This window comes from Curcuma longa, chromosome 14 (genome assembly GCF_044706935.1).
Source record: "Curcuma longa cultivar G26 ecotype Majalengka, Jawa Barat chromosome 14, ITB_CL_G26_1.1, whole genome shotgun sequence".
NCBI lineage: Eukaryota > Viridiplantae > Streptophyta > Magnoliopsida > Zingiberales > Zingiberaceae > Curcuma > Curcuma longa.
Genome location: NC_133874.1, coordinates 1,422,607 through 1,444,264, shown reverse-complemented (window position 1 = coordinate 1,444,264; position 21,658 = coordinate 1,422,607). Strand labels below are relative to the sequence as shown.

General features: G+C 36.0%; 1 protein-coding gene across 1 annotated transcript; it reads right to left on the bottom strand.

The window, feature by feature from the left end:
- Positions 1 to 4,092: 4,092 nt before the first annotated feature.
- Positions 4,093 to 15,982, bottom strand: LOC141845222 (uncharacterized; the record flags this gene model as incomplete). The annotated part of the gene is given in 2 exon segments (XM_074733282.1): positions 4,093 to 4,509; positions 15,167 to 15,982. Coding segments are annotated over 2 exon segments (954 nt in total). The 3' UTR covers positions 4,093 to 4,311.
- Between the last annotated feature and the right edge of the window lie 5,676 nt (positions 15,983 to 21,658).

Here is a 21,658-nt window from a genome sequence, read left to right as displayed (position 1 = left end):
AAGCACACTAGGGAACTTGCTTGTGTTTGTGAAACATAGAACGGTGTGAGATGTATAGGATTCTAGTTTAAGTACAAAGATGCTTAAGTCAGTGCATCGAACCTTACTTAGACTTTAAACAAATATTGATCAAGTTAATGTCCCTATATCCAAACGATTATTGGGATGATATACTTAAACTAGGCTAACTAGATCAAGCTCTTATTTTCTAGTAGTTAACTAAAACTGAAGTTGGACACGTGCCCCAAGATTAACATTTTTTTATCTAAGTATATTTATTATTAAAAGCTTGGACTCAATCCCTTAAGGATTATTTTTGATTATGTCAAAGGGGGAGAGTTAATTAATTGAGTTTTCAAGTTCAATAAAGTTTTTTTTTTTTAAGTTAAAATTTCTAACTAAGAAATTGCTTTGAAAGGGTTTAAAGCACTTGAAATATTTTCAAACTAAGAAATATCAAGTTCAGGGGGAGAGAATTTAAATTTTTTAAATCTGTTTGTCTTTAAAGCATTAATTCAGGGGGAGACCTGATTTAGGGGGAGTTGTACACTTCATGCATATTAGTTTAAGTTGCTTAAATTATTTTAACTTAACTTGAAATCTTAAATTATCATAATCAAAAAGGGAGAGATTGTTGGTGCAAGGAGCACCAGACAATCGAACCTTAGTTTTGATAATGATACTAGGTTCAAGTTAAGTATGTTGTTGAGCTAACTATGTTGATCCAAGTGTGTAGGGAGCACAGGTTTGAGCAAAGTCCTAATGGAAGCTAGGCGCTGGAAAGTCCTGATCTGAAGGATCAAGCGGAAGTCTTGGCAGAGTCAAAAGCACCAAGTGAAATCTGGACTGGTCTGGAGGACCAAGTCGCAACAAGAAGTCTGGGCTAGTCAGGAGGACCGAGTCGTAGCAGAAGTCTGGACTGATTTGGAGGATCGAGTCGCAGCAGAAGTCTGGGCTGGTCAGGAGGACCGAGCCGCAGCACAAATCCTAGGGGCTGAGGACAGAGCCGAGCAAAAGTCCAACAAGTCTGTTGGCACAAGATAAATTCTCTTGAGAGGAGTGGGTCAGGATGTGTTCCCAAGGGGAACAGTAGGCGTCTGTCTAACCCAGGATCTCACTGGAGACCTAAGTTAAGATCAAGAGACAGTTCTAGGAACTGACTCTAAAAAGATTAAATTTACATGTTATGTTAGCTAACATCTTATGCAGGGTTGAAAAAACTGAACAACGCAAACTTCGAGTAAAACGTTCTAGAAAATGCTGTTGGAGTCGACTTGAGGCAAAACACAAGTTGACTTGAGTCTGGTCAGCAACCTTAGACGTCAGCGCAGTTCGAGATTTCTTCACGCGAGACTCGAGTTGATTGAAGATGACGTTGGAGTCGACTTGGCGCATCAAATTTTATCAGCAGACTCCACGTCAGACTAGAGTCGACTTGAGATGTCACTCGAGTCGACCTGATTGCCAGATAACGCAGCGGAGAGGAAAAGTTATCCGGAAGGCTCCATGTCGGACTAGAGTCGACTTGAGTCGAGGCTCGAGTCGACCTGAGTACGCAGTCGCAACGGAGGAACAGGATCAGAGCTGAGCTGGAGTCGACTTGAGCTTCTAGTTGAGTCGACTTGAGGACAGTATAAAAAAGGGCTCGACCAGTAGCCAGGAATAAGAATTTCCAATAATTTCCCACGTGCACTCTGTTGAGACATCGACGCCCCAAGCATCCCCGTGCAACCCTAGAGTCGTAGCTACACCGAATTCGCAAGGAAACGACAATCAAGCAAGATTCGACAGACGCTTTTGGTAACCAGTAATTTTATTGTAATTTCTTAATCTTGTTATCAAACTTGGTTTTTATAATCGATCGACTTGTGTCCGTGAGGAACAAATCCTGTTAGTGGATTGTCCGCAAGAAACGGTCAAAGATCGTGGGCCTTGGAGTAGCAGCCTTGGGTTGTGAACCAAGTAAAGGAACTATGTCTGTGTGTTTTCTTTTTGTTTCTCTTATTTTTGTACTCATCTTTGGCTTCTACAATACTTTAAGCTTTTGCACGTTTTTATTATCGAAAATCGATAACCAATAATTCATGCAACAATAATTCAAGCAACACTAAAATCTGCTATAGGTTTTGCATTTGAGATGGAAGATATTTTGAAAAAATGGAAGAGATGAGGAGTTTCATCTTGAGAAGACGAAATGAACAAAATTGATTTGGGTTAAATCGAAGATCGTTGGTTAGTGAACCAAGCGATTTAATTTTGAACCCGATTTGCTATAGTAAACCCTAAATTAACCCGGTCCGATTTGTTTCCTTTTGGTTTTCTCCTGTTCAAGGTTTCTCCGATTTTCTTTTCCGATTCACTATTGTCGTGACATCCTAAAATCGAGAAACCCTTGCCAACGCATGCCCAACTCGCAATGGCGGAACCACGTGCCCGGTTCGACCTCCTCTCCCTAGTTTACTAGCGAAAATCTCAGGATGCGCTAGTATAAGGGCTGGCCATGCAAAAGCAAGGGATGTGATGAAACCCTAATCACATTTTAGGCCTTGTTCCTTCTTCTTCCCCATGTGCGTGTCGGCGTCCCTGGCTTCCCATCCGCGCGAACGCCACTGGCACGTGGAGGATGACCTGAGTGCATTGTTGGACCTGTGAACTACCGCCTCCTCCTTCTTCGTCACAAGGGGATTTTGGCTCTAGGCTGACGCCCCATCCCTCCTGATCATGTGGGTGCCACCTATTTAAGAGGCTCTCAGAAGCATATTGGTCCTAGTGTAAAATGATTCTAAGGTTCCTAAGGCTATTAATAAGTTTTTAATCAAAATTCATTGATGACTTTACAATGTTCAAAATTTCAAAATCTTGACATAGTCTAAATTAGAGAAGTCCTATAAACTCATTAGTGGTGTTAGTAAGTATGGCAGACCTATGATTTTTTAATGAGCTTATGCCAAATTGTCTAAAGATTGTAAAGATTTTAAAAATCCATATCTCTCAATCTAAGTCGTAGAGTTTAGGTCTGAGGGTATGATTATCTCAGAAGACTCTTAAGAGTGTAATGGTACTGATTTGAATGATTTTGAGGTTCCTAAGGCCATCAACGTTTAAACACCTTAAACACCTCAGAAATACTTCAAATTAAGTTTATTGTATTTTTTATATCATCCAAAGTATAATTATGCCCTCAGACATATATTTTATAGTCTAAATAGTGAGCTGTAGATTTTTAAAATTAGCACAACTTTAAAATATTTTTAAGAGTTGTGTAATGCTCTTGTCACATAATTAAAGCATAGAAAGTTTAGCAATCAACTGATGGATTATGGATAATCAATTATTTATTATAAATTTAACATAGTAAATTTAGAAATCAATTGGTACACTTGACTATCGATTACTAATGAATAAATAGTCAATTATTAATAAAAGAATAATATAAAATAGCTGTAATATTTTGATAAATATGAAAATTGAGTTTTATGGAAATTTGATTACGCGGTTCGATAAAATATAATTTTAAGGTTTATATTTTTTTTAACTATTTGGAGCGTATTAGATAATACGTGAATTAATATTGATATATAATATTATTTATTGAGTTATTTTATGAAAGGTGACGAATAAAAAAATGTTTGATACGATTAATGAGGAAACTTGGATTGAAGATTTTTAAACAGAAAGGCACAATCTCAATCCACCATTGTTAGATTTGATATTTGCCCTTCTATTATACGAGTGATAGTGAATCAGCATAATTTATATTGCCGTAAATCATATCCTCCGTTGAGGTGCAACTTTCTCATCAAAAGTTGCTGCTAAAAATTTCTTATCGATGCTGGAGACAGTAGTGAAACCAAGTCCAGGTCTGAAAATAATCTGAATGATCCAAAAATCAAAGACTAAGGAGATCCAAGTTGACTTTACGAAATAGATCCTTTCTGTTAAAAGAAATTTCAGAGAAAAACAAAGAATCTTGAGTTTAACTCACCATTTGCATTAGCTAGGGTTACAAACCCTCCAAAAGAACATCAGAAGCTAACACGCGTACACATGATAAAAAAAAAAACAATTCCACCAAATTGCAAAATCCAAGTTAAGGAATAATTTTCATGATATTGCAAAAATTACATTCGCAGTAACTTGTTATATTGCATCATTGTCATTTATGAGAAAATAAAAAATAGAACTAAGGGTACAGATACAGCAAAATGGATTAAAGATCAATTCTTTCATCTGGCGTAAGCATATTACGTAGAGGATTTAGCAATATGTAAAAAAAATTAAAAAAAAAAAAAGAGAGAGATTTCCTGAAGGTCACTTTTGGTCATTCAAGTTATGGAAAAATGACTTTGCTGCTTCATACGTCGTCCAGCAAATGGCCGCCGCTGGTGCATGAAACAGCATTCTAGGTTTCCAACCCCTCAACAAGCCCATATATCCATCACGCCTCACTATCGCATGTATAACCTCACTTGTGGAGCTGCTTGAGAATCGATCGCAACCACACACGCCCTGATATCAGAGGATTAAGTAAACAAACCAAAATTTTAACATTGTTTGCAGCTGTATCAAAAGATAAAAAGTGGGGAGTTCAAATGCAACATCTGTAAAACAATTAATCAGCAACTTTCCAAAATCAGTCAAAAGAGTATATAATCCTGTAAAAGAAACAAGGATAGAAAATGATGTCAGATTATTTGGCAAGTTACCAGATTGAATAACCTGCAGAGAAGATCACTGATACATCACCTAATGCGGAAATTAGAATTTTCACTACAAGCTCTAAAATCTCATGTGTGATTCTCCTACTTGTTGAAATGTGGTAGGAGTAAAATGAAGGGTGTTGCTGCAAGAAAAAGAGCAGAAGTCTATCCTTAATATCAGCACCTATAACAAATTTAGCCAAATGTTTCAATTCATTACTAACATGCCAATATTTTATTATTTGACACACATTAGTTTCCTTTTATTGCAAAACTGAAAAAAAAACTTTATTCTTTTAGCAAGGCATTTTGAGCATGCCGGCCATGATAATGTATGGAAACAAGATCTATGGTATTATCCATGAAATATTTACCAACATTTAAGGTGGGTCAGAGAGACCACATAGTTGTGATTTGAACCACTTATTTTTATTATAAAGGCTTGGGCGTTAGACATCATTGGGCTTCAATACAGTGTGTTCTGGCACCCCAAAAACAGTTTTGAGTATAGTTGTTATGCCAACTTATTATTTATCCTAGCATACTTATAAGCTAATGAATACCATCTAAGATTGAGGCATCTGCACTTTAATTCATCAATTTAGTTATAATTTGGACTGAATGGTCGAGTTGAGGGTTACTGGAGCTTCTATTCAATGAGTTATGCATTGGGCTGGTTATGGATTAAATTTGACCTTGAAACATGGCAAATTTGATGCAAATCGATAAACAAAACTTCAACTGTGTTTATTTGGACTGAACTAGTGTTGGTAACTAAAAGTTTAATCATGAGTTCACAGATCTATTGGCGAGTTTTGATATTAGGGTTTTAATCATAGGTTGTATCTCAGACACGTGCAACTATATGGACATGTGTGCACCGTAGTTTTGCAGTCAATATTGCCTTGGAATGAAGAATTTGTTTCTTGGTAACTACCTGGGGTTTATATTGATTTTAGTTTAAATAGGATGTTATATGTGATGTATTATTTTATAGCTTTTTACATGTTACCAATGAGTTAACAGAATATGTTGGTCATTCCAAGTAATGGAATGCGGACCAAAAGGGCCGTGTACGGTCACTCATGATCTCATTGTCATCAGGTAGAAGCTCCTTTGTTTATTGTATGCCCTGCACAGTTAAGAGCCGTAGTATTGTCTCATGCTTGGCTTAGAATTCCAGGGTGACATGCCTAATAGAGGAACTCTGTTTGTCAAGTGGTTGAGAGAAAGCAACCGAGCTTTTGCTAGAATTTACCAATACCACTTACAAATTTGGAGATCATAAAATATGGTGACCTTCAAACAAGACTTTTATGCAGACATGCTACAGGAATTTACCTAATTGAAGGTCACCTTGCAAATTGAAATAGGACCCAGTGCCAGACATTGGAGGATCACCTTACCATTATTCCCATTCCCACCTCATCGCTTTCCTTGGGGGTCTCTTCTAAAGATCAACTTAGTGTTTCTGTCATCATAACTTGCTTATAGTGAATGGATAGAACTGCCTATTGCAGCCTGAATCAGGATAGCTCAATTTCCTTTGCCTTCTCCTTCAATCTTATGTTCTTTTGTCTTTATTCTAGGTCAATCACTAAACATACCAAGCTTTCTTATTTTGATGATCAGGACCATTCAATGTCATGCATCAAAATCATTTTGTAGGGATTTATCAAGATCAAGAAAGTTTTACATAGAAAACCATGTGTGAGATAACACAATGGTCAGTGTAGATGGCCGCAAGGGATTGACAAGAAGGAAATCCCTTATCATATGGTGATGTCTTTCTTTTGAACCTAGTGCATGATCGTCTTGCCCTTTCTTACAAGAATGACAAGCCCCCATAACCACCCAACCCCCTCCTTGTGAATCAGACAACCTTCACCTCACGAGCACATTATGGCTTTGTACTGCATGCGATTTTTTCTTGAAGGTTCTTCTAGAAGATACAATTACCTTCCTCTTTCTATACCTCAGTGATTCAAGAAAATGATAATAATGGAATTTAAAAGGTTGGATAGCATTAAGGTCCGGTATTAGTAGATAATTACACCTATAGAGATGTTGCATGTTGGTGTAGAGTCTAATTGGAAGGTAGTTTAAGAGATCACCAAATAGTTAAGTTAAATGCCAAACTTTTTTGTCGTATTTAAATTTCACATTTAGAAGAAAAAAAATAGACTATTTGATATGAACCAAACTGATAAGTTGAATTTGGGTATCGAATTGAAGTCGAATTGGGCATAAAAAAACTGATCAGGTGATGTAGCACAACGTACGAACGAAGTCACGATCCTCATAGAGAGGAATGGCCAATTCTCATCTAGAGAAAAAGGAAATTGGAATTATATTAACTCAAAACTTGTTCATTACAGGATTCTAACCCCTATTTATAGTTTCATAGCATGACTTATTTTTATAAAATAAAAGGTTTTCTTCTAATAAAACCCTAATTGTCCTAATAAAAACTCTTTAAAAAAGAAATAAAACTTTTAAAAGTTCCAACAAATTATAAAAATTATGACTTAGAAAAATCCTAATTATCCTTATAAAACTTAGACGGGTTCTTTCAAAAATATATATAAAATAATTTTTTTAATAGAATTAAATTATTAATTACGTTATTCTCCCCAATTGAAAAAAACTAGACTTCGTCGAGTGAGAAGATGGACTGACAAATTCAAGTCTGTCAACGCAGCATATTAGTGCGAGGAGGCATTCCTCTCCGATTAAATCAAGTAGTTGTTGCTCAATTCCTTCTAGAAGTCTAAGGGAGGCTTCGAAGTTCATCTTTGGTGATTCACGCGTCATCAATCTCTGAAAGTTTTTTCCAATGAACTAGATATTGATGAGTGCTTTCATTTGGAGAGATCACTGTTTAATGATCTATAATGCTCTTAATTTGATGAGAAAGTTGTAGTACGGATGGGAGTGTCGGAACTAGCATTGTAGTTACACGACCTATAGGCAAATCAACGAACAAAGAAAGCTCAAATGTTCCCTGATATAGTAGTAAATCCTCAATTAAGTCCTAATTTTTCTCACAATTTGAAATGGACCAAAGAAATGAACATGAAGTTTTTTGAATTTTTATTTTTTAAGAAAGTCTTCTGAGCGAATGCAGACAAGCACATAGTCTCCTATCTTGTACTCCTTAAACTTACAAATGCATCAACTTGAATTTTATATCTCATTAAGTGTGATTTTCCTCCTGACTTCGACGTGGATCTCTCTAATTCACTCAATAAAACTCTTATCTAACTCAGAAGAATGAGAAAGGGTAGGTAATAGAATCAAATCAATAGGTTGATGAGCTTTCAACCCATAAACAATTTCAAATGGGCTACAACCAATAGATGAGTTTATTGAATTATTGTAAGTAAATTCACCAAATGGCAAGATTGATTTTTCACCCACCAGACACCTTAACAAGTTTTCGAAACTGCGATTAACAATCTCAGTTTGACCATCAGTTTATGGATGAAAGGTGGAAGAGAATTTAAGTTAGGTTCTAAATAACTTCCATAGGATTTTCCAAAAATAGAACTTTACATCCCTATTTGACACTATAATCATGAGTAACCTGTGCAAACAAATAACTTTTTTAAAGAACAATTTAACTATTTATGATGCATCATTTATTTTATTATATGAAATAAAATGTGTCATTTTAGAAAATCAACCTATTACAACTAAAATCGAGTCATGGCTCTGATTCATGCGAGCTAATCCTAAGACAAAGTCTATGCTAACATCCTTCCAAGGTTTATAGGGTGTAGGCAGTGGCCTGTATTTGCTTATTGTCTTCGGGCAACATCTAGCCAAAGTTAGAGCTAGTAAAATACAAGAGCAATTGTCTTATCCATTTAAAATGTCCAACTAGGTCACCATCTGTATTCCCAAATAAGAAAGGCATGTCCCTTTAAATAGGTAGCCATTTTTTATCACAAAATCTATCAAATTGTGATAATTCCCATTTTGAACATCTCAAAAAACAAGCCCTATAAAGCATGGAGTTTTACTATGTGCAACAAGAGATCCATTTTAATGTTAGAAAAAAAAGTGACGCCAAGTAGGAGGCTTATAAATTTCAAAGTAATACACATCATAGATTTAAAAAGTGACTGCATTCACCCTATATACTTTCCTATAATTTCCTCCAAAAAGCTTTATGCCCTCTTTGGGTTCTTGTCAAATTATGAGAAAGATTAATACTAAATCATATGTTATTGATTTGTATATTTATTTAATCATCAATCTAATTTTCAATGGGAATATATTATTTCACTTTCTTTGAATTGCCTACAGGTTATACTACTATTGACTGCTATGCTTCCATCATTGACAACCTTCTTAGTGTGGTAGATAGAGTTACCAAAGCAATTGTTCTCTACACTTGGGAAAGACAATCCAAGAAGAAAAGTTGACAACCCGCCAAGAGTCGGTGGGAGTCAAGTTCTCATCATTGGGGGAGAATGATGTAAATAAGAAAACACATTAGCATCGAAAAGAAAATGATTGAAGAAATAAACCAACATTTATCCAATTCGACTAAAAAGGCGCCTCTGCTTTTCAACTGCTCCACCACCCCACTCAACGAAGTTGAGTTTTTTTGAGGACAATAACACACTCAAAAATTTAAATTCTATTTAATTTTTTTTTAAATTGTCCAATCATTAACATTTATAATTTTGTTGGAACTTAAAAAAATTGTTTAATTTTTTTATAAAAGTTTATTAGCTTTTTTTATTAGGATAATTAGAGTTTTATATGAAAAATCTTCTATTATTTTATAAAGAATAAGTCATAATGTTAACCTATAAAAAAGGTTAGAATCCTATGCATGGGACAAAGTTTGAGATAATACAATTCCTAATTTTCATTTCATGGGTAAGAATCCATAGCTTTCCTCTATATGAGGAGAATATCTATATTCGTCTGTTATACTATGTTAAAGACTTCTTAATGTTTCTCCGCCACAAAAAAGAAGTAAGCTTATGGAATTCATAGAGTAAGTCGCCTTACAAGCTATTGGCCATTGAGTATGAATTGGAGGTTCCAAATTACGAAAAATCCCTTATATTAGATGATTGTTTTACTTGCTTTATATTTCTGCTGCAATTAGCTTGTTTGTGTGACCTTGCAAAAGATTGACAAGAGAAAAGGATTTGAATTTCAAGTTCACCCCATTATCCGACACATTATGAATCCTAGCACGTGGCATCAAAGTAAAATCGTTGTCAAAGATCATCAATGAAGCAATGGCAAGTTCACACTTTGCGTCACCAAAATTTGAGGGAGAGTTCAGAATGTGAAAACAATAAATGGAGTTCGAGGGAGAGTTAAGAATGTGGAAACGAAAAATGGAGGTATTCTTTAAATTCAACTTTGACATTACATTGTGAATGATTTTGAGTTTCCTAAGGAAACAAAGGGTATAATCTTGGATAAGAATCGAAGGACAAGGAAGCAAAGAGATGAGTATATAGTAAACGCAAAGGTCGAACACCATCTACTCCACATTCCTCGATTTAAGAAATAAAGTAAATAGGAATTTGCTCATGGGCCAAGGAGCTCTATAAAAAGCTTGTAGAGCTACACAAAGGAACCACAAAAGTCAAGCTTGATAAATGCGACGACCTTTTATATTCTCAAATAATGCACTCAAGGTACAAAGTGCTAATAAATGACTTAACCAACATCGGAGAAAACATGTCCAATCAAGAATTACTCTGAAATGCATTAAATGGGTTCCCCTGGACACCTCAATAGTGATCTATGATAGATGCATTCTATATGTCAAGAAACTTTAAACTATCCACCTTAGAGGAGAGGATATATCTTCAACTATAGAATTGTATGAAACACAATACGGAATAATGGAGGAAGAAAAGGCAAGAACAAGCGGAGTTGCTATTACAGCTAGCAAGAAGGATAAAAGTAGAAGTCCTATGCCTTTGGAATCATCATCTTTAGTGGAGAGCAAGAAAGAAGCTTAGATGGTGAGACAAGTAAAGCATCTTAGCATGAATGATGTGAAGAAGATTCTAAGGAGAAACAAGAACAAAAAGAGAAAGAGAAAGCTTTAATGTTACAATTCATAAGAATAAGACATATGAGACGCTAATGTTAAAATTGAAAAAGGGAAAAGAAAAGGAAAAGCCAAGAACCTAAAAGAAGAAAAATGTCTTCAAGATCACATAGGATAACACTTCTTCATTGAAGAGCGAAAATGAAATCAACCATAAAAATTAACTAGCACTCACTACCAATGACAATGAAGTGTTACAAATATCATCTAAAGAAGAGAGCCAAGTCAAAGGGGAGCTAAATCATACTACTTAAGTGACTAGGTAAGCAAAACAATTTTTCCATAAAGAATTATTAGATGCAATTTCTACCATGGCTAGATCTGGCTAAGAGAAAAAAATATTCAACTAAAGAAATTTGTTGGCATTTTAGAATAAAAATTAGATGACTATGCTTGTTATGATAAGATGCAAGAACTAGATGTAGAAAACAATGATTTGAAAAATAAAGTGATTATATTAAAAAAGGCATTAGAGAAATTTACAATATGCTCAAAAAACCTTACACATGATCATTAGGAGTCAATATGTAAATTTTAACAAAAATGGGTTAGGTTACATGGAAACCAAGAATAAAACGATCTACCATTGTCTTATTGTTAGAGGATAATCCAAAGCTATAGAAAATGGGTTACTAAAGAGTTGTTGGTGACTCCAAGTGGGTTAACATATATAAGTTGCTTAATCATTCGCTACTAAAATAATTTTGCTAAAGTTAACCAAATGGAATTTTAATCAATATATTTATACTGTGGTAGACTCATTTTATTACATGATTAGATTGCATGATCACATAGCAAAATCAGAAATACTTTGTTACATCTCACTGTAAACTTAGATAATTTAATATTTTCATCGAGATATCTATATATCAAGTGACATGTTAGGGTAATACTCCAGTTCACAATGTTAGTTTAATGCACTATGTTAACCCAATAATACTAAAATATTGATCATATGATCAATTATGTGGAAGATGACTTGTTATGTGAATGATTACCAATTATGTGGGAGCTCTATCTATTGACAGTGTACATTTGGCTCAAAGATTATAATTCAATAATCTTATTTTGAAAATTTCAAATTTCTAATTAAAAATATATGTTTACTATTAAAAAAACACTCTCTATTCAAAAAGCTATCAAAACAAATGCTTTATTTTTTCTCTGTTAAAACTATTAAACATAAACTTCTCTGTGAGATTTTATTTTTTAAAAAGTTTGCAATTCTTCATTAAAAAAACAAATTGTTTAATATTATAGGAATTAGTCGACTAGCACTAAATAGTGAGCAAGTGACACTAAATAGTCAGCTGACTAAAAAGTGCATAAATGAGTTTTATCAATTTTTTTAACCATGTTTTTTAATTAATTTTGGATTTATTTGAACATGTGTTGATCTTTATGCTAAAGTTTTATCTTGATGATAAAATGGATAGCTTAATCGATGTTTTAAATAAATCCAATTTGATTCATTTTGATGTGTGCCAAATGTGGAGAATGAAGAACTAAAATCCTAACTTAATGGGAGTTAGGTGAAGAGAAGCTTAAGTTAAGGAGCAGCCTAGTTGTTGGTTTAATTATCCTTATTAATTTTTTTAAAAGAATTATTAAACACAAAAATGAGGGAAATTGCTAGTATAGTTATGCCTTAAGTGGTCATATTCAACTAAGGTGTTTTAATGTACTTAGCAATGAATTTAAGTTTGTCTTTATTACTGAGGTGGGCATGAAGTTGTCCAAGAACTTGGTAGAGTACGTATGAATCTTGCACAACCAAATTGATTGGCTCGTGGCTCAAAAGTCTGCTAGAGCTCTAAGAAGTTCAATATTGAATATTTGAGGGATTGTAAGAGGAGCGTTGAATTAGCAACATTAACAAGAGTCACAAGAGGTGAACTACATAGGTGACAAGTGAAGGATGACACATAAAACAAGCCAAGGACTTCGTGCATTGAAGGGACTAAAGATCCGACGGAAGATGACCTTAGGCAAAGTAAAGCTACAATAGATAAATTCTTAGTAAGTTGTCAGAATCGAGCAAATGTTGACTTAGATTATGGCTCAACCATAGTTTGGTAGTAGTCAATGATCCAATCTATCGGTCGGCATCAGTCAATTGGTATGTTGGTAATCTAGAGAGTCAACTCAAAATATTTGCTCACAAACAAAATATTTTTATTCGGAGTAGAGTTAACTATCAGCTGACTAGAGTTGAGTCAACTGGACACTTAACTAAATCCCAAACAAAAGTTACAAAAAGATCGTTGAAATGTTGCATCGTCACAAAACGTACGTGAATTTGCAAGTAGTCGACTGGGAAAAGGTCAAGTTAATCAAAGGATTCGTTGCTAGGAAGAATACTTGACTAAAATGAAGTTGAATCAAAGGATTCATTGCAAGGTGAAAGCTTACGCGATCACGAAAATAGACAATTGAAAAAGGTTAAATCAACTGGAGCGTTGCATTACAATAGACTAAATATTGTTGAAAGGCAACTTTGAGGGTACAATTAAAGGGAGAAGCTAGTCAAGGTTGGTAAAATTGTGGTCAAGCTCCAATATTCTTGTGATCTCATGTTTAATTTATAGCTTTACTCTTGTATGAGCTAAAGGTTTTTACATTAAAGCTCTATTATTGTCTTACAACATTAAATTGATTTTCTTTCATTGTAAAACTTCTTGTAACAAATTTCTAAACCATTAGAAAAGAGAAAGATAGAAGGATCCACAGAATGACTCGTGTGATTGTAGAATAGAAAACAAAAGTTCTGTCTAGGTCAACGCTATCCCCGCACCACCTCCTAGCTATCCAACACATCTACAATAGATCCTAACAATAAGTACATAAATATATGAAGCAGAAAATACCCATCATATAAATGTGAGGCACAACTTCCTCTCTTATAGTAGGGCAAGAACATTTGTTGATTAAACCCATCAACATACAAGTAGGCTTAGAATGCATGACAAGATTAGGTTTATACTTGTTCACAATGTTATTATCTCTTGTTTCAAATATCTCATACCTATTGTCTACATCTCTTACAATAGGGTTCAACATGTAATGTTAAAAGCTGACAAGTAATGAAATTTATAAAAAATTTATAACATTAGTCAATTAATAAGTTAAGAGTACAAATAAAGGACTACCATAAAAATAGGTATATCCGTATATGTATATATTAGGATGAAATAAGTTTGACCAAATAAGATAACCAAACTTGGTTTTGTGGAAAAGGGAAAAAACAAAGGTTTTATTTGAAAAATTAGGTAAATATAGAAATTTGATAACAACCAACTAAAATTAAATAAAAGTATTTTCAAATACGGAATTGAATTTACCTGATTAGCAAATCAACTTCTCATAGTATGATGTTACAAGGTGGATGAATATGCTGAAGTAAAGCTTTGATGGTGGATTTGGCAATGAGAAAAGAGAGGAAGAGGGAATCTTGGAGTCTAGGAGGGTGAGAAAAATCCAAAAATATTAATCCTTGAGTCACTATGATGATAGAATTGATCATTAATAGAAAAGATGATTAGGAGGGTGGTTTGTCTTTCCCAATAGAAAGGGAAAATTATAGAAGATATTTGGGTTTGGTAGCAAGAAGAGTCATCATAAGGAGATAGAGACCACAAACTGCATTGAGGCATGAGGGAGTTGAGGTATGATGGTGAAGGAGAGGGTAGGAACATATAGGAAGGAGAGGCTACAACACTACATCTCGTCCACCACCTTCCCCTATAATAAGAAATCCTATAGAGAAATCATAGACTTCTTGCTTTTATATATAGGCTACAAATGATTATTCAATTTCATGGAAAGTAATCACTCAGATATATTTAATTGATGATTCAATTGAACAGAGAATAATCACACTAATATATACATGACTACAATATGAACCGACTAAATATCTCATATAGGATTAAAATTATACAATGTTCATAGGCAACTATTAACTTACATCAACAATGAAGACTACCGCACCATTAAAAGCTAGAGTTGTTACCCAAAAGTCCAATAAGTTAGGGAAACAATGACCTTCCAAGTGGTTGTTTCCAAATAAATCTTATACTTGAAAATCTTAACTTCGATCAGCAATAATAATATTGCTAGTCCTCCACATATCTTAAACATAGCTGTACCAAATTATTTATACCAGACGTAGGCTCATCTGATGAATGTTATGATCTGACTAATTGGATAACACTTGCAAACTTTGTAGGAAGGCAACAACTTATAAGGGGAAATATATACAGATTAATGCAAACTTTCCAGAACAAAAGAAACCAAGATGAGAAATTAAGTAATAAGAACAGAGAAAGGGCAAAATATCCTTTATGCAGGAGCATTTGAATGAAAGATTTACCTGACACTGTAACTGGGTCTTGACCACATCAAGAGGTGTGGTGACGGCTGCTGCCAAGGCACCCGCAGCAGCACCAGCAGTGGCATGCACAACCAGTCGCTCGTCATCTACGCTCGCTGGTGAGATCCCCATTAGACCCCTCTTTGCCGCCTCATAGGTTGCGAAGTGCACCGCTGTATAGGGAGCATTCATCAACACGGTAGTCTTATACGAAGCAAAGAAAGCCCTAATCCCCTCCTCCCTCAAGACCCTGGCGACGCAATCCACAAACCCTTTATAAGGGCTACTCTTCAACTGCAAACGTTGCTTCACAGTGTCCATTGGAGTAAACACCGCATCGCTGGCGATGGTGGCAAGCACTCCAGATGCGGCATGAACGACGGGATTGTTAGGGTTTCCCGAGGAAAGGGACTTCTTGGAGAGCTCGTACACGGAAAAGTACACGGCGTGGGCGGGGCCAGCCCCGAGGCTCATCGCGCCAACTCCACGGTATAGTCCACGGGTGCCCTCGGCGGCGAGGATGGTGCGAAGGGTCTGACGGAGGCTGAGAAGAGGCTGGCATGGTGGGGATCCGGTCTGCATCCGGGTTTTAAGGGTATCGACGGGAAACATAGCAGTGTGCTCGACAAGGCCGGCAACAGATCCAGCGACCATGAACTGCCAGAAGTGGATGCCGTCGTGTTGGATGACGCTTAGGTCGCCGGAAGTAGGGAGGAGATCCGGCGGGTGGAACTTGGCCGGGGCGTCGGTGGCCATGGGAAGCGAAGATCGAGGTTTCGAGGGTCGATCAAATCTAAGAATCGGGAGGGGCAGTGCGGAGGAGGGACTTGGAAAACCGGCAATTGCACCTTCTTATTTTTCTAATTAAGCGCACGTCCTCCGCTTCCGAAAAAGAGAATATTCTCTCCGTGCACTCGGGCACGGCGCAGCGGTAGAGCATCGTAGTTTAATCCCAATTAGAACATAATTAGAACATAATTAGAACATGCTTGGTGTTTAATTAGAATATTCAATTGATAATTCTATAATGATGAGAAGAACTATGGAAGTGGATCTATCAATACAGTACTGTGACATTTTAAAATTTATCTTAATATCCAATGAAAAATTTTTATAAGATTGAATGATCATTTGTAAGATTAATTAGTTTTGAAAATTAGATATCTAAGTTAAAAAAAAATATTCCTCTCCGTAACTGAGCTATGATACAATAGTATTAAGATGTGGAACAGAATCTTTATTTTAGATTTTATCTATGTCATATTACATTTAGATAATTTAAAAAATTTATAACGTTGAATTGTTCGTTACAATCCATTTGTACTTCTTAATTTATCTTGTCATCCATTAGAATCTATCTACGCTTCTCGATTTATCCCGATGATGAATCAAAAATTTTTATGAGACCGAATCAATCACTTTCCAATTAATCGGCAACAACTTAATACTTGAATTATCAAAAATAAGATAAAATAATCCTCCAACTAGGGTTCTAAATTAAATAAACTGATTTTATATTTATTTAATAATAAAATAATTTATAAACTAAATATGATTGAATAATAGTAATCTTGCTTCATTAATATTCAAAATAAAATTCATAAAAATCAAATTTTTTAAATTAAATTTTGATTTAAATGTACAAAATTTATGAATTTTTATAATTTAAAATTATTTGTATATGTTAAAAATTAAATAATAAAATTTTATGAATTAAATAGACATTTAATAATATTTTTTTAATTGAGCTTGATAAAATCTCAAGCTCATAAAATTATTAATAAATAAACTCAATAAATAAATAAATAAATTTGAACATTGACTCAGTTCATTTACCCTCAATTCATCTAACTCATTTTCTTTTTTAATAAAAGATAGAATTCGCTACTCGAGAAGTCTCACACGATCGGTTCTATGATCATTTCTAAAAAAAGTAAATCAGAAAGTTATAGTTGATCACTTTAGAAGAGGGCATTACCTCGACTTCGTCGAGATTTGACTTTTGCCCACTTCAACAAGTCTACCCTGTAATAACTAATTTAATCCTATCTCAGGGGCATCTAAGTCATTTCCAGACATCTCTAAACAAAATCCAACTAGCTTAATTTATCTTGCTGATCAAATCCTAAGATGCCCTTTTGATTTGAAATCTAGATTTACCCAACTTTAAATTCTAAAACTAATATTTTTTTTTTACTATAATTAGTGCCTCTTTTGTCTATCCTTCTTCCCCCTTTACCCATTTTCCCTTCGTCCCCATGCTTGAAAAAAAATTTTGGTATGTATATAGGTTTTTTCTTAAATTTCTCTCCTTTTCCTTAAAAATGAATTTCTATTCATTCAACTGATATCCAAAGATAAAACTTAAGGAATAAAAACATAAATGAATTCTTGAGTACATCAGTGGCCTCAAATCTACAATTAGACCTCTCTAACTATATTAAGGTCAAATTTTAGATCACCTTAATAGATCTACACAAGTCTAAATTCAAATTAGAGGGAAGTCTATAAGTACCAAGAGTACAATGATCGTCTCACACTTGTAATTTAATATGTGGGATGTGCAAGAAGATGAAATAACATTTTTACCTCAATAGATCTACAATGCTCAAAATGCAAGGTAAGAGCATGCATGAGTTCTCGGGAGCTCAAGGATTATAATAGTGGTTGTATACTTACATTTTTGACCTTTGAATGTCCATTAAGGTGAATTGGAACTACTTCACCTTGACAAATCTAAAATGCTTGACATGCTGAAAGATCGCAATGGATAGTCTCATGCATGTTGTTCCTATTGAGATCAGCTCCGGGACGTGTCACCGACCAAATCTCCTCACTAAAATGGAGTTGGATCGAAGATGCTGAATTTCTGGGACCTGCAAACAGAGCAACTGTGAGCAGGAAGGTTAGGGGGTGCCCTGGTGCAACCACTCCGATGTTTAAGTCAGCAAGGAAGAAGAAAAAGCATAGGCAAAAGAAGAAGAAAGTGGGCGAGTGCTCGTGTGTGTGCGTACCTTAGTAGGGAATGGATTGACCTTTATATAAGGAAGAGGAAGAGGAAGAGATCTCATCACATCTCAATTAAGCGCATCCCATCTTAATTAAAGAGATGTCTTGTCTCTGAGTATGATCTTGTTAGAAAGACATGGAATGATCAGGATAAAAGTCACATCGTTGACATACGCTCGTAAAGTCATTTCGCATGTGAGTGTCAGGGCGGCGATCATAATTATGGAGTATGGGGCTGTTAGAAGAAATGATGGGAGTGATGAAATCGGGCACCGCGATGGCCATTCGGTGTGAGCCAAATGCGGGCAAAGGCACCGAGCCGATTGCTAAAGTTTGGGCTGGCGTCCAAATGAGACTCGGATAAGGATTCGTCCCGAGGGAGGATTCGACTCTATTAGATTTGAGAGGTGTCCTAAGGCAATCACCTTACGGTCATACTATTTATTAGATAAATAGCAATTTACTGAGTGCACATTCTATATGTGTTTGATTAGCTCTTAAACTCAAATACTGAATGCCTGCAATACGATTCATAGCGTGAGAGAATTTGTGATTGGATCACAACTAGTGAACATCTCTATATGTGTAATTATGAATGTATTAGAATTATCCCTAGCCGAGGAATTGATGAGCACGGACGTCATCGATTCTATCGAGACTAGCACATTTTGAACTCCTTGATTAGCCAAGCAGCTGATCTCACTGCTGTCAACATTAGATGTTGAGAGTTAAACGTGGATGTTGGTTAAAAGTAATAAGTTCATTGGAGTGACCAGCTTTGAGACTTCATATGGTTCGATATATATGTCAATGAAGATCTCAATGCAGCTTAAGTGCAAGTTTCCTTTGACTTGCGGTATTCAAGTCACCTTGGTCATAGAGGTTTATATTTTGACATCTTAAGTAAGCATCTCCGAGGAGGTGTGGACCCGAGATGATTGGGTATGAGTTAAAGTGTCTGAAGGTATTTGAATAGCTCATAGAGAATTCACCGCTCCTTGAAAAAGGAGACGTATATCTTGCGGCTGCTTGTCAGGATTGTTACTAAAAGTCTTTGGCCAAAATATTACATATCAAGCGTACCGTACTCTTCGACACATGTACGAGTAACTTGAATCCACAGGACAAGAAAGCAGCTTGGGCTAGGTGTGACATAGTCAGCCTAATGAGGACAGATACATAGACCATGTCCTGAACCAAGCAGGTATAAGACGGTGAAAGGAACGAGACACGATTCAGTGTAGTTGCTGAAAGATTTAGAAAATGTTCTAAAATCAATTGTTGATTTTTTGTTCAATTGGGGATCATGATATACTACTAGGTGTCACTCATGATCGTTCCATAATTAATGGTTAATTACGGACAGCCAACATAGCCAAGAACCTATTGGGTCACATGCATAATAAGTTCTTCGAAGGACTTAAAACGAGTTTGAGAATTAAATTCTCAGAACGAGAGATAAATCTGGTTGGACCAGAAAAAGGACAAAATGATTGAATTCATCTTATGAAGACAAAATGAATGAAATTGATTTCGTTCAAATCTGAGGTCGTTTGGTTAGTGAACCAAATGATTCAATTTTGAATCAAATTGAACCAACTTGGTTTAGTTCACGATGAAAAAGATTTTGGCAAAACGGAAGAGATGAATAGATTTGTCTTGTGAAGACGAATCGAACAAAACTGATTTGGGTCAAATCAAAATTTGTTTGGTTAGTAAACCGAGCGAACCAAGTTTGAACCTTGTTCACTACAGTAATATGATTTGGTTCAGCTTGTTTAATCCGGTTCAGTTGATATGGTTAGCCCTAAACCTAATGGGGGTTTTTTAATTTTCTTAGGGTAAATAAGTAAATGGACATCCAAAATACAACTTAACCTCATATTCACCAAACACTCCATTTACATTTTCTCAACCTTTTCTCAACCCCAACCATACATTTACATATTTTCAACCCCAACTTTCCGAAAAAATACAACTTAAAACCAAACACCTCCTTAATCCAATTCGGTTGATATGGTTAGCCCTAAACCTAATGTACTTCTCCAAGGATAATGAAGGATCGCGCGCCCCTTTCTCTTCTTCCTCCCGGCGCTGTGCCGCCATTGTGTTTCTTCACCGGAGCGCGGTGCTTCACCGGAGGGTGGGCGCCGTCCCTCTTGAAGAACCTCCTCCCACCGTCGCTGTTGATGGTCGGCCGGAGAAGCAAGACGCAAGAGGAAAAATGCGAGCACAATAGGGCATCGCGCGGCGCTGCAGCGGCTGACCACCGGTGTGATGGCGCCACCGGAATTGCAGTTTCCTTCTCCGGCCGAGGAAGAGGAGCGGAACCCTAGCCCCTTCGCGCGGCCTGCTGAGCACGGCTGGAAGTCGCGCGGTCTTCATCGTCCCAAGCGCTCCCTTGCTCCGCCCCAATCACGGCGGCCACAACCCCGCACTGTGCTTCTTCACCAGAGCGCGGCGTCACCCTCGCCGGAGATGAAGATGCAACCCTAGGGCGCTGCTTCACGATGGAGAGATTTGATTTCTCCCAATCACGTTTTTCTTCCTGGTTTTTCCCGAGTGTGTGTGCAAAAGAAACAACAAACAGATTGAAGTTTTGTTTTGTTGCTAAATAAAGCTACTTGTCACAATAGATTCCCGTCACAAATTTTGTGAAGGGAATCTTTTTATTTCTTCAATTTTAAAGTTAAGATTAAATCCAGGCCGTAGATTGAATGGATGATTGTGATGACCTGGATTTAATCTTCTATTTTAAAATCGAACGGTCCAGATTCCCGATAAATTTGTGACGGGAATCTGTTGTGACAAGGATTACCTCTCTTTGTTGCTAAGTTGCTGTTGCTGACTCCCGGGAGAAGGAAGGTCATCTTTTTATTTCTTCTTGGAGAAGAAGCATCACCAGTGAAGTGAAGAGTTATGGGACAACTTGCCTTCTTCTTAATAGTTCGAAAATTATTTCGTACCTCCACATGTTGTTGCTGGAAGCTGTCATTACCGAACGATGCAATGTGTGTGTCTACACGTTTTATAAACGTGCGCAATGAAAATAAAATAATAATTATAACTAATTATTAAATAACATACGCATGCATAGCAAGTAATAACATGTGTACAAGGTATAGCAGAAAATTAAAATTTTTTAAATAATAATTATTCTATGTACATAAATAAAATTTACAGAATAAAATTATTCTAAACGTATACCTCGTGATAACGATGTTGAGTCGTATTGAATCAATTGAGCATCCTCGTCGGAGTCCCGCCTCTACTGGTGATCCACGTCAAGCTCCCGTCTGGACGGCTTCGGAAGCCACGAGTCATGTCATCGTCTTCGGTACTAGCCGATGATCGATGACGATCGAATCAAGAGAAGCTTTGTTCCGAAAATCACGCAACAACGTTTGTCGCGATCGTTCCGGGGCTTTTTGACTACATCGAAAATCGTATTCTCGATGTAGTTTCGGTGGTCAATCATTGACC